The 13,699-nt window shown below is 34.4% G+C and overlaps 1 protein-coding gene across 2 annotated transcripts in view; it reads right to left on the reverse strand.

The window, feature by feature from the left end:
• The window catches only part of TRPM7 (transient receptor potential cation channel subfamily M member 7), a 54,034-nt gene that overhangs the window by 10,047 nt on the left and 30,288 nt on the right, over window positions 1-13,699 (reverse strand). The window contains exons 12-26 of one of the 2 annotated variants that reach the window (XM_084531931.1): window positions 13,412-13,546; window positions 13,165-13,218; window positions 12,451-12,591; window positions 11,790-11,924; window positions 10,888-11,168; window positions 10,176-10,404; window positions 8,853-9,008; window positions 8,570-8,713; window positions 7,751-7,879; window positions 6,493-6,777; window positions 5,216-5,390; window positions 4,561-4,693; window positions 3,608-3,792; window positions 2,769-2,901; window positions 1,813-2,528 (exon numbers count right to left, since the gene is read on the reverse strand). In XM_084531931.1, coding sequence (XP_084388057.1) covers window positions 1,813-2,528; window positions 2,769-2,901; window positions 3,608-3,792; window positions 4,561-4,693; window positions 5,216-5,390; window positions 6,493-6,777; window positions 7,751-7,879; window positions 8,570-8,713; window positions 8,853-9,008; window positions 10,176-10,404; window positions 10,888-11,168; window positions 11,790-11,924; window positions 12,451-12,591; window positions 13,165-13,218; window positions 13,412-13,546 — 3,031 coding nt within the window. Of the gene's footprint in view, window positions 1-1,389; window positions 2,529-2,768; window positions 2,902-3,607; window positions 3,793-4,560; window positions 4,694-5,215; window positions 5,391-6,492; window positions 6,778-7,750; window positions 7,880-8,569; window positions 8,714-8,852; window positions 9,009-10,175; window positions 10,405-10,887; window positions 11,169-11,789; window positions 11,925-12,450; window positions 12,592-13,164; window positions 13,219-13,411; window positions 13,547-13,699 lie in introns of both variants that reach the window. The other variant, XM_084531930.1, reaches the window with a different exon arrangement.

Consider the following 13,699-nt stretch of genomic DNA (forward strand, 5'->3'; position numbering starts at 1 on the left):
TAACATTTTAAAATGTTAAGTGTATGCTTCCCACAAGAAAGGAACTAGATAGTCTGAATTATAGTATTTTTAAGTGAGCATAACAAATGAAGGAAAAGCAGAGTTTTCTGAGGTAGCTTTTACAATATACTCTTCATCCTCCCAAGCATGTGGGTTTGTAATGAATTAAAACCTACTGGGATTGGCAATGGAAAGCTGCCCTTCATCTGAAGTTTTGTACAACCCAGACAGTAAGAATGAAGAGTATGTTCTAAATGCTAGATGTCAGACGACCACACACTCAAAATTTCACTCCGGTAAAATAAGTATAGTTAGTATTCAAAGTTATTAGTGGTAAAGAACATTCACAGATTAGCTAGAGCTATACAATCACTGAGTCCATTATTTCTGTTTAGTCTGGCTTTCTGAATCAAAAGAAAAAGAGGGATGTCTTTTTTTTTTTTAATATCATGAGAACATTATAAACAAGTAACTAGTGTACACAAGCGTGTAGATACTCTTTCTACACATAAATATATAAATAGTGTATATAGGTATCTTCTTAAAACTCCAAGTTTCACAGCAATAAACTCTTGTCTAAAGATTCAAATCTTTACATTCTCAACAAACCTTTGAAAAACACTTAGGCATCCCTGAACTGGGGCAAGACAACGCTTCTGCAGGCAACCTGTCAACTCCAGATTGTGATCTACTATACACTAAAACTATTTAAAGCGTTATCTATTTCACAGAGATCGGTTAGTAAACCCACACCTGTATTTTGCAATGAATCTGCCACTGTTTTACCATTCAAATAGGTAGGTAACTGTAACCGAAAGCATGCAACTTTTTACGGTTAAGCAAAACTTGAGGGAAGGCATAATGCTGTTATTTAATTTAAGGATTTTGGAAGCTGCCAAAAGGACTGCTAAGAAGTACATAGGCAACAGTGGAAGATCCCAATTATAACAGTGTTCAGAAACACAGTATAGGAGGATCCCTCAGTTTGATACAGATACCACAAAGATATTTGTCCAGGATTCCATCAGCCTAAGAAGTCTTCTGTAATTACGTCAAGAAATAGACAATATTTTTAAATGTACGAAATGAAAAGATAAGAGCTTCATAATGAGTTGCAAAAAGTTTATCTACAATGTCCATACCAAGTTGTAGAGCTGCTAATTGCATAGAACTGCTATACTCAACAACTGGCTACTGTTTTTCAGAAAAATATTGTCTATGTGACAGAATTATAAAGAAATGATAATTTTTGAGTAAAAATAAATAAATTCAGGCAACATAGGGAAATTAGAGATGTTAAAAGCAAAAAAAGCAGAGCAAAATGGTAGAATAAAGTCACCTGCAACCGGAATACACCCAAAATACCATACAATTCTTGATAAGTCAAACCTTGTGGTTTAGATTTGGTCCACAGTTTATGAAGTAGTCCCATAAGGATGTTAGAACATAAATCTTGGTTTTGGAGTTCCATTGCATGGACATGCTGACTTTTGCAAAGTTCATCTTTAATATTCAATTTTCCATGTGAGCCGCCACAGTTGACTGTTGACGTCAAGTCGCCAGTTGACAAAGACAACTTCATTTGGGGTTTGTTCTTCGATAAGTTGACAGAGGACTGGTGATCACATTTGTCAACTCTGCAGCTGTAGTTATCATTAGTGTCACTCTCATCATGAATAAAACCACAATTAATGTATCCTCCATTTTCAACACAAGGTTGGGTGAAAGCAAGGCAAGCAGAGCCAGAAGCAAGAGGATAAGAGCAGCTAATTATGACTTCAGGACATTCAGAATCTACTTTGTTATACTTACCCACAAATGCACCAAATTCTACATTATTATCTCCTTCTGTAGCCTTAGAGCAAACAGTCTCTTCATGCTTTGCTGAAGAATCCAGCTGACTTTTGCAACTGGGACGAGATGGAGTGCTAACAAAAAACTTAGCTGTTGGGGATGTTACATGTGGCATGCTGTTGGATGAATTGCCTAATTTTTTACTTCTACTAATGGATTTTGAGATCTCTGCAGCCTGTATTCGTTGGCGAAGTTCTGGAGGAGGAACAACATTGGAAAATAAGGCACTGCCTGAGGAACCTGCCTCTTGAAAGTTTATTTCTTCTTTTCGAGGAACTAGAGCTAACTCCTGACCAATAGTCTTATGTTGGACTTCTTTGTCATCACGTATAGAAATGTTACAGAGTAAAGCATTATTATTTTCAAGGCCTCCTTGTGGAAAAGAACCAAAGACATTTCCAATGCTGTGCTTTTTCCACACAGATGATCTTAGAGAGCCATCATCAATGAGGTTTTGTGCCAAGTGTTTTGAAATACTCAATTCCCGCGTAATTTCATTATGAACCTTGCTAGCTTCTGAAGCTTTCTGTGCAGTCAGTGTTTTCAAAGTATCCACAGTTAGAGCAGAGAGATCCTGTAGGTGGCCAATCTGTGAATCTAAAGACTGTAGTGACCGTTTTATGTAGTTGACACGATCACCAACTTCCTTTATCTGAATGCACATTTGCTCCACCCTAAGGAAAAAAAATCAAATTAGAAAGTAGCTATGAAAGATACTATTTTCTATATGCAAACAAAACATCTTTGCAATTCTTTTTGCCCACTTAAGGAAAAAGAACTCTAAAATTTCATGATTATTGAGTATTTTCTTGAACTGTATTTTGCCCCCTTAAAGCAATTAAAAAAACACAGAAGTTCTAAGCTTCTCTATTCAGAAGTTTTATTTGTAAAAAATTTACTTGTAAAAATTTTACCGTTCAAATGTGACTCGAATCCTCTCCTCGCTTCCAGAATGAAATTTATCATCTTTTTCATTGAAATACATCTCAACACACAGTTCTTCAAAATCATGAAGTTTCTTTTGATCTTCTTCTGTTAGGAAGAGTTCTAAAAAGAGATTAAACAGTTCAGAAGATGCATGTGTAGTAAAGTTTTTCAGGCACTAGAAATTTATAGCAACAAACATACAAAGGGTGTTAAAATTAAAACATATACAAAAATAAAAAAACAGTGCCATCTAGGACCTTTTCTCTCCTCGCAAACAAAAAAAAAAGTTAAATGTCAAAGACTTTGCCTAAAATAAAAATCAAGATACTACACACTACACACCCCCATACACTACATCTAGACAGAGGCTAGATTCCTCAGCTGTATTTCTCATCATCTGTGAAACATTTTTTATTTTTATTTTTAAATTTTCAAAGGGTTTCAAATAAGACTAGTTTTCCAGGAAAAAAAAAATCCTTCATAAACACTAACGGAAAATCTAATTTTGTAGCGTTCTGTTTGATTTTATATAACTTAGTCTAACCGGGGATTTTCCAGGGGCTGTGCATTATATTATATCCTTTGTAAAAAACATGGGAACTTCGAACAGGATGAGAGGATTATTCAATATTGAGGATACAAAAAATTAAGACCTACTTAAAATCACAGAATATCCCCAGTTAGAAGGGACCCACCAGGATCATCAAGTCCAACTTCAACTTTGTTGAGAACACACATTAAAACCAAGAAGTTTGCACTTTCCTGACAGTTTGCTTTAATCATATCAAAAAAGTATAATAATTTTTTGGATAATAACTGTTCATACTTGGCCCATCTGAAGTCTTGTCTGTCTTTCTTCTTTTACATATACAACAGAACAGGGAAGCCATGTGGCTAAGAATAATGAGTGGTGGAGGCAGAACAGGTTTTTCATGATAGGCCATAATGAAATGATAGCGTTGATACTTCCACACAATGTTTGAAATCGCCTTTACCTGTAAATATACATTGCTGAAAAGGAAGAAAAAAAGAATTAAACACGTCAAGTTATTTTTTTCTTCTGTTGCTGTTGTTTGTGTTTATTATGTGTTAAAAAAAAAATCACATACTTGTCTTTTACTGTATAAATAACAGTGTAAGTTGGAAACATTCAAGAAAAGGCTATGCCCTAAAGCAGGGAGAGGATTAAATCATTCTCTCATCTGCTATTATTTCAGTACCTTTCCTCAGACATGAAAGACATTTCAAATTTGTCAAAAAAGTATTTCCAAATAAACCCGTTTTTTAAACTATTATTATTACTTTTAAATCAGACCACACTAATTCTCTAGTCTACCATTCCCCAGTATTAGTGAGCTGTTTATTCCCATATATAAAACACTTGCAGAGAACTCCTTATGGACTTAAATTACTCTACAATTGAACTCAACTGAAGAGATCCTTAAATGAATTTAGGAACAGTCAATATAACAGTCAAGATCCAGAAACAACCTTGTTCGTTTTATTACAAAGAAAAGAAGTTACAAAAGGCATTCAAATTCTCTTTAGAAATCTGGGTCCTTCAGCCTCACGGATTTGACATATACCAGACACATCACAAATTTCCCTTCCTTGTCAGGGGGTTTGCAGTGAGGAAGACCAGCCTTTGAACCTGAAAATGCTTCCACCAAATAGGATTGCTTTGAACTGTTATCAGATATTCTTATCTTTTCCTCTTACTAAGGTGAAATATAAAAACTTAAAGGAGTAGCAAAAATTAGCAATTGTTCATATACTTACTTGAAAAATGCAATAAGGAGATTAACCATAATTATGTACTGTACAAAGAGGTAGACAGCTTGAAGAAATGGGGTCAACCACGTTCCTGGCCCACAGAGATGAGCAACTTGTGACTCAGAATTATTTGCACATACTGTGTTGGGGGGGGGGCGGGAAGGAAGAAAAAAAACAAAATATGTAAAGCAAATTTTAGAACTCAGAGCAGATATAGACAAGAAAAAAGATCACTCAAAGAGTGTACAACCACCAAGTAACATGCAGGAATATGGTAGAAAGATATAAGAGACAAAGATTTCAGTTTATATTAACGTATAATCACATTACTGGATTAAAATAAAAAAGAAAGTATACTACCTCCACAGAAAAAAAAAAGGCATGATATCTGTGTGGAAAAAATCTGAAGTATTGCTAAGAAGAGCTTGAAGAAAACCCCCAATTAAGGAGAGTTTTAACTCTAAGCCATTCATTCTTAATAAAGGATAATGGAACAGTCAAATCAAGAAGTTATATATCTACAAGTCACAAAAAAATCTAGTGAATGGAATGAATAATTCTGGATATTTCGTTTCATAAAATGAAAACTTTGTAAGACCTTAAAAAGATCTCATGAGAATAAGACTTCTCCTTACTTGCTTCAAAAATTGTAGTGTCTTACCATCAATTTCATAGGCATACACCTCACCAAAAATCATCCAGTATGGATGAAACACAATATCTCTTGCTAGAGTCCAAGACGGTGCCTCATTAGGGTACAATATAGCCTTCCTGGGAACACCAAAGCTAAGCAGTACAAGTGCCATAATCACCACAATGTAAAACATGTTGGCCACCTACAAACACAAAAAAGGTCAGTTAACTCACAAGGTTATAATTATGGTTTCACAACTTCAAATGCTTTTACAGGGACAGCATAAGCTTGATGAATTCTTTATGTTATATCAGCAGAAGAGTCCAAGACCCTTGTACTTCAGTCAGAAGATGTAGTCAAATAACAAACCATTTTAAAAAATTCTATTTTTTCCCTCTCCTTTCTTACAGAATGTTTGCTACTCTAGGCCAAAAGGTAGTTTCTTTTTAACTGAAATACCCGTTATGTGGAAGAGTAGCAGCTGATAGAGAAACATTCCTTCCCAAATTCACTGAATAGCTGTACAAAGTACAGATGTAGTGTTCCAAGGACTGAATAGTGTGAAAAACAATTTATTCTAATGGCAAGAAATCAAAGTGAGAAATGTAAGCAACTTGATGCCCTCCTTTTTACAGAACACAACTGCACCGCATGACTACTTTTGAACACAGTTGGAGTACACCTCAACACTGGATACCATATAACGTGTCAAAAAACATTCTACCAGGTTGAAGGAAATAAAATTTGAAGGCCACATTGTCATGCAGGGGAAGCTGGAGTGTACAAGAGCATGCACAAAACAAAGCATATGAGAAGGCAGCCTGTGGGGAGTGTACTCTCAGCACACAATTTTAAGAACAATTGTAGAAAGCTACCTAGAAACATTTAGCACAGCTCACTATAAGTAACTTATCTTACTTGTAAAAGTGAAAATCTTGCTAAAAGTGAAAACCTTGCAGTAGCTAGCACAAAGGCAAGAAAACCTCAGGACTATAAATAAATCTCAAACCCAAAAGGCATTATCATATTCCTTCAAGTCTCACACATTTAACACAGCACAGAAGGAAGATCTTCCATCTTTTTACAGATGTAACAGAGAAAGCTCCATAATAAAGAACACTTCTACTCAGTGCTTGTTTTGAAACACATTAAGTTATATTCCAGCTAGCTACTTCTGCACAAAGTTTCTGACACACCAGCACAGGATAAGCAACCTTTTACTAAATAAAGCTTTGAGAAATTATAAATAGATACAGCAAAACAAAGGTATTTCAACTGAAAGAAAAATAAAAAATAGTACTTACCATTTTCCCAATCATCATAACATAAGGGCCAGCCTGCTGGTTTACAGCTAAAAAATCCAGTAATCGCACATACCAAAAAATTATATTGAGACAGTACGTTATTCTTCCAGCAACAAAAACATAATTTTCTCTGTAAGTATTTTCACCAAAATTCCCCTTTGCTCCAAATCTTAATGCAAACCCAATGAAGAAAGTGACAATAGCAACTGTGTCACTGATATTGAAGTAATCACTGAACCACACTTTAATCTTCTGATTAATCTTCCCAGCCTCTGACATAAAAATCTGCAATAACAAAAATAAAATATTCAGGTCTGCTCATGTTTACTCCACATAAAATAACACTGAAACATATGAATCAGTAAAATTCTTACACTTGCAAAAAAAAAAAAAAAAAGTATTTAAATGGGTAACTGTTTTGCACAGAGGAACCCAAAAAGTAGTGTTTAACTACGCCTGCTTCACGACTATGACAAAGAAATGATATTTCCTTCTTCCTGAACAAGTTGTGAAGGAATCGTTTTCAGTTTGATTGCTTTTTTTCCCCACCTTCTTCTCTAGGAAGTTACTATAATAAAAATGAGTCTTTATTTCTGTTTCAGTTGGACCTGCAGTACCCAGTTAGTGAACTGGCTTTTCTCTCCCATTTAAAAATTCTTACAGAACTACTCAAAAAACTCTTGCTGATCAGCTACATTATGTTTGTGGTAGCTATCTCATCTTGATCAAGATTTTTTGGTTCTGTTTCATCTTGGTCCTAGGTGTAGAGTTTGATTGATGTTAACAGATACATACACATTTAATCCCTCAAAAAAGTAAGGCTGTTTGTTAGAACCTGATTAGACAGTAAGCCACAGATTGAAAAAAAAAAATCAGAAAAATTTGAGAAAAAATACACATATACCATGCCTTGATGTCATTGTCAGGTCCTTGAAATTTAGGAGAGAAAAAAAGAAAAGCATTTCCTTTTAAATAGACCTCCTGCTCTTCCCCATCAGAAACAGAAAAAAAAGAAAGCAAGCTAAGTCCAACCAGTGGGCCAAGAAACATTAGTATCTAAATTAGCAGTCTATACCAAATATAAAGGTATTACACATCATGTGCTCAAATGTTCAAAATGTTTCAATGTTCAAAGTTTCTTAGGCTGTCTTGTTTATTATAAACACAGTTTAAAGCATACTGTTGTAACTAAAAAAAAAACAAAAAAACGAAAAAAAAAAAAAAAAAAAAACAGAAACTCAGACTGTTAGAGACATACCTCACGAATTTTCTCAATTGCTGATGTGAAAATGTAAGCAATAACAATCCACTCTTGAACAGACGGTAATTCTTCCATTTTTACAAGAACCACAAATGTGTAAAGCATGAGGAATCCTAAGTATGCCAGCTAAAAAGAGCAATGGAAATTATATATATATATATATATACACACACACACACACACACAGAAGGGTTCTATGTAATACATAATTCTATATAATTACAAAAAGGTTCCTTATAGATGTATTTTATTTTTTTTTCCACGTGATATATGATAAAACCTTCATATAGGATAGCAGTACTATCTTTTACCCCTTTAAGCAGACAGGTTAATATTTATAAAGGGGATTCAAAAATTTTCTTAGAACACTAATTTTTGAGTTTCTATTGCAATAATTTAAACAATATTGTGCATGAACACTTCTTAACCTAGTAAATGATGGCAGAATTCCTGCTGATGGAATTAACTACTGATGAAATTAACTACTAATTAACTACTGAAAAACTGATGAAATTAACTACTCAGATCAGAATAAATATTTTCACACCAATTAGTCTTAGACTAGAAAATAGGTATTTTTCAAAACCAACATAATGAACGTTAAAAAGAAAAAAAGCACTGAGCACTGCACATGCTTTTCTTTCAGAATCAAGTACTTTTCATTTCCAGCTTAGTAGAGCATGTTTTTTTTTTCTTGTTTTTTTAAAGAGTGCTTAAGCTTTGATGCAAGTCGCAGAGACGTGTGTTAGAAAAAGAACCCAAAGATCTGCACTGCATTTCCAAATAAAAGAACATACTACACAAAAGAAAACTCACCGTATTAAACCAAAACTTCACAATTGGTGCATGATAAAATGCATAAAACTTCTGTGTAATTGGAAGTCTTTTAGGTTTTGCTGGAGTCTCCATATCATGCTTCTCTGAAGTACTGTCCAAGATCCTTACTTCTTTAAACACCTCCTAAAATGAAAGGACTGTTAACTTTACTTACAGAACTGCATGTTTTTGGAGATCCACTTTAGCTCTTACTTTACTTTTAAAATGTAATTATTGATTTTAAATTAGAAATACTGGTCTTTAATCGCTGCCACCCCATTACCATAGGTATTTCATCTGCTGCAGCCTGGAAGTTGTTTTCACTGTCATCCATTGCCATTTGATGTGCATCTTGAGATTGAGGAATATGCGACATTTCAGCCTTGGTCTTATATTCCAACAGAAGTATAGCAGGAGGGAGCAAAATACTCAGTATCACCTAGAAAAAATGAAGATTTAGTTCAATTTGTTCACAGCTACAAAATATCAGAACATACCAATACATAAAATATTCCCTGAAAATATATTACCCATATTTCCCTTGCCTGTTAGTGAGGAAAAAATGTAGGAAATAATTAGCTATTATTACTTATATACACACTTAGAAGGCTAAGATGACAATATATAGAGCTTTCCTTTACTTAAAAGATATAGGAAAGGGGAGGAACCAACAAATTCCAGAACTAAAAACCACAAGAAAGAATGAACTCCGAGCCCAAAGATACAGACAGATTCTGTTTACACTCTTTTCTTTAATCCATTCCCAGAAACTCTGTAACTGCGTACTATCGAGGCATGTTTTAGAAGCATATGAGTGGGTCTTTTTTTCAAATCATGGTAGAAAAATGAAAGCTAAAATACGGATGAAGAGAATAAATAAAAGCTATTTTTTGTCATTAGCTTGTTACAGAGCAAGCAGGAAAACGGTTAATCAGTTATCAAAGAGGATTTTAGTAGGTCACAAGTTAAGCAATGCTTGTAGATATTTTGTAGGGAAGTGGTCTTTCACTATATTCCTAGCAGCAGTAAGTTTCTGGTACACTGTTTCAAAGAAATATGCAACTCCCATGTTGGTTCAATTGATTTGTACCAAAGGGCACCATCAGAAAACCTATTCCCGATTTGCCTACCCTTGTTTCATTCTGTGCCCTCCTTTTGCTCAGCTTCTTCCTCCAAAATAGAATATATACAAAGCTTTTCTACATCAAGTTTCATGTATTGCCTGTAAAAAGCCAAAATGCATGAAACGATATTCTTACAAGTGTGTTTTCTGTCTGTTAATTTTTTTTAACCACTATATTTTTAGTAGTGGATTAGTATTCACATGATCTCTTTAAGCCTCTGATGAAAGGCTACTTGCCTGTTTTTTGCCTTCTATATTTCTGTACCTTATTTGAAAAGATAATAGAGTGTCAAAAGAAGAGTTAACAATAAATAATTCCAGTTTTGATTATGTTATAGGAGACAGTTTTACAGGGTTTATTAACACAAGCTATAGCGATGAAAGCTTTATACTAATATTATTTAAACACGTACTTTCCCTTCCAATTAGAAATACATTCCATTGATCCTTTTTATACCAATAATAAACTGCGACAAAGCTTACTTTGTACCATGAATTCTTCCTCATATTCAGCCTTCCCATCCACATATCTGACAACAACATTTGCGTACAAGTATGAGCTACAAATGGACGAAGTCTTGATGACACTGCTAGCTTCAGACAAGTTGAGTTGCTCCAGTTTTTAAGCTCATAAGTTAGTAACTTCATTGCCATAGTTTCATCTTGTCGGAAGGACTGTTCTAACAGTTCAACTGCCAGCTGACCAAACTCACTAGAAAAAAGGAAAAAAAAGTATCAAAACAAACATAACTTAGTATCCATAAAGTTTAAGTCAAATTTTCTTGTCCAAACAAGTTCCCAGTAACACAACTTGAATCGACTATTGCCTGTCACTTCTGGTAGATACATTTCTATTATATAGCAACTTGCAAATACAAGATGTGAAACTGGGACTTCTGTTAAAAACATATGCATACTACGAACAGCTATTAAAGCATAATGCAAGAAAGTCAGATGGTTTCAACTGATATATTCAGAGACACTTTGATTTAACTACAAGTCAAGATTTGTAACAGCTCTCAAAGTGAGCAACGTTTAATACACAACTTTTACTAGAGTGCCATCAAATCCTTTCTTCAAAAATGAACTTTCGTTGAGCCTGCTAATGCAATAATCTTCGTCTGTTGATACTATAGCCTGCTATTTTTATTGGAAATTTCAAGAACAGATCTTTAATGATATAAATATAATTTACTTGGAATACTGTTTCAGTTCTTCTGAAGTATCATCAACAAGGTCACTTTGTTTTGCTTCATATGCCATCGAACGATACACTTTGCAAGCAACTAAGGCTTTTGCCATGGACTCCTCCCCATGCTGCCAGAAGAAAAGGGCCATCTTCTGCCTCTTCATTAACACTGCCCAAAGTAACAGCTCGTTGAGAGGATATGGAAAACGTCGTGTTTCAGGATCATCTATGTCTACTATTTCATCTTTGGTTCTTTTCTTTTTTCCCTCTTCTGCACCAGTGTCAATCTTAAAAAATAAAATCAGAAAGTTACATTTTAATTTCTAAAGTTAATCATTACATAATTTGAAGCAAAATGCTGGGTGATCTAATGTCAACTGATATGTATTTCTACAAACAAAAATGGATTTCTGAATATTTCAAAAGCAGCTGGAATTTTTGTTCAAAAACTTCAGTTAAGCACAATTCATTTCTAGTAACAGATAGAATTAATTACTTTGATTTACAGATCATAAGAAATGCAGTAATTAATATACCTACAATATGATGAAACTCACAGAAATTCCTTAAAGTAACACAGCCACATCTTGCTTCATCTAAAAAATCATGCAGATTTCCCCTCCTGTTCCCACATTGGTAGAACTGTGCCAAAGATAAGCTTTTTACTCACTAACCATCAGAAATTATCTAGAAGACTAATGTTGAGATGAACATTCTTCACAGAATCCCACAAGTGTGATAGATGGTTTATAAACAAGTACAAAAAGATGAAATCCCAGCTTTACTGAAGTCAGTAAAACTGCTGCTACTCACTTCAGCTGCACTTGGACACTTGGAGTTAACCAGGTTCTCCACTCTTAACTGCTTAAAATAAAACCCACCACCACTCTCCCCTCAAACATCTGTACCTTTGGTTTGTATGGCTGCGCTGTTTTGATGAAGTGATTATGTCGCATTTTTTCTCTCTTGTCTGCTCTGTTACCAAAAGACTCATGGCTTTTACACATCTGAGGAGTAGTATTTGAAGTATTTCGCCCAGATCTCTGACAAGAATAATAGAAAGAGGTTTGGCTAGCTTTCTTTACACCCACTTACTAACTAGTATATAATCAGCTGTTTACAGCTGGATACTTAGTTAAGCAATTAAACAGTTACTTTGCCACTGAAACAGTGATGAATTTATACAATGGTAACGATTAAGAGTTTTCACTGATATTTAAGAAGGATTAATTTTTCTTTAAATTAAATAAAGTCACAAAATAGTAAAGCAATGATGACCAAGAAGCTACAGTATCTGCATCCCAAGACCCAGTGAATCCGTATGCTTAATACCCATTCTTCCCCTCTATGAGGAGACAGTAACAGAAGAAATTTGGATATGCTAGAGTAAGGAAGAACAAGAAATTGTTTGTGATCAATCTCAAACAGCTACCAGTTGCCCTCCTAGGCTGTAACACTGCCTTTAAAAGAATCAATCCCTTGACAAAAAAAACAAAACAATATGGCTCCGATTTTATTTTAATTGTTAACATAGAAATTCGCATGTTCCATTATCCAACTGCTACATACCCGATTGTTCCCACTGAGACTATTGTATATAGCTCTAAAGCGTTTTCTTGTGTAGGTGCATCTATAGGTTCCTCCCATCAAGTATTCAATAACCAGCCCCACATCAATCAGGTTGATTTTATATCCTGGAGGAAGATTTCCCTAAGAATATAAAAGACATTTTCAGTTTTGCAAATTATAATCTTAATTTAAATTTGCTTAGAATGTTTTTACACGTACAACTCTAAATAAAAACAAATTAAAACAAATTAAGCTGTTCATGATTTAAAAGGAACACAATGCATCTACATGGTTATTTATGAGTTTCAAAAAATACCAGGTTATAGTTCATCTTCTATATTATCTCCCCCAGTAGGTTAGATGTTTGTCAGAGGGAGGAAGGGGAAAGCGGGGCATGGGCAGGGGGAGAGGAGGCAGTTGTCATCACATTGTTTTTTGCCTTTGATCATCTCTCAAACTCTCAAAAAGCTAAACAGTCAGAGCTAATATGAAAAAAATACATCACTTATCAGGTTTAACAAATATCTTTGCGGCAATAAGGTACTATTAAGCACACAATTGCAAATATTGGAAACAACAGAGTAACTGCAGATGTAGTTTACTGCTTCAGCAAAACCAAATTAATAAATTCAAGATTAAATTAACAATCAAACATAAGAAATCATAAAAAGACTGATGTTGCTACTTCAGTAGATTTTTACATTTACAGCATACCTGTTTGACATCCCGAACAAGATGGAAGAGTGTTGGGTTAGTTGGGCCTTGTTTCTTTATAAAAAGAAGGGAAGGAAAAAATTAGAATGAGAAATCAGAGTGCAATGAAAACATGAGAATATTACAGTATAAGCAGAATATTTTGACATGTTGACATTAAACAAAGAAAGAAAGAAAGAAAGAAAGAAAGAAAGAAAGAAAGAAAGAAAGAAAGAAAGAAAGAAAGAGTAAGCAACCATTCACTTACTGTGTTATAAAGTTCTTCCAGCCTCGGAATTGTAAGAAATTTGTGCATGCTTACTCCATTTTCAATTAGAAGTTTCACAAATGCAACTCTATCCATCACAAGGGCATCTAACATAGCCTGTTCCAGAGAGCCAACCTGCAACAAGTAAGTACAAGGTAGAGCCTAGAGAGAACCAGTAAAATGGAGTATCACAGAATTAAGTGTACTTGGTTTACAAATCAACCTCATTCATTCACAGGGCTGGAACAGAGAAACCTTACATATCTACAAATACCACGGCTACCTTTG

The sequence above is a fragment of the Aythya ferina genome (genome assembly GCF_964211825.1).
Source record: "Aythya ferina genome assembly, chromosome: 11".
Taxonomy (NCBI): Eukaryota; Metazoa; Chordata; class Aves; order Anseriformes; family Anatidae; genus Aythya; species Aythya ferina.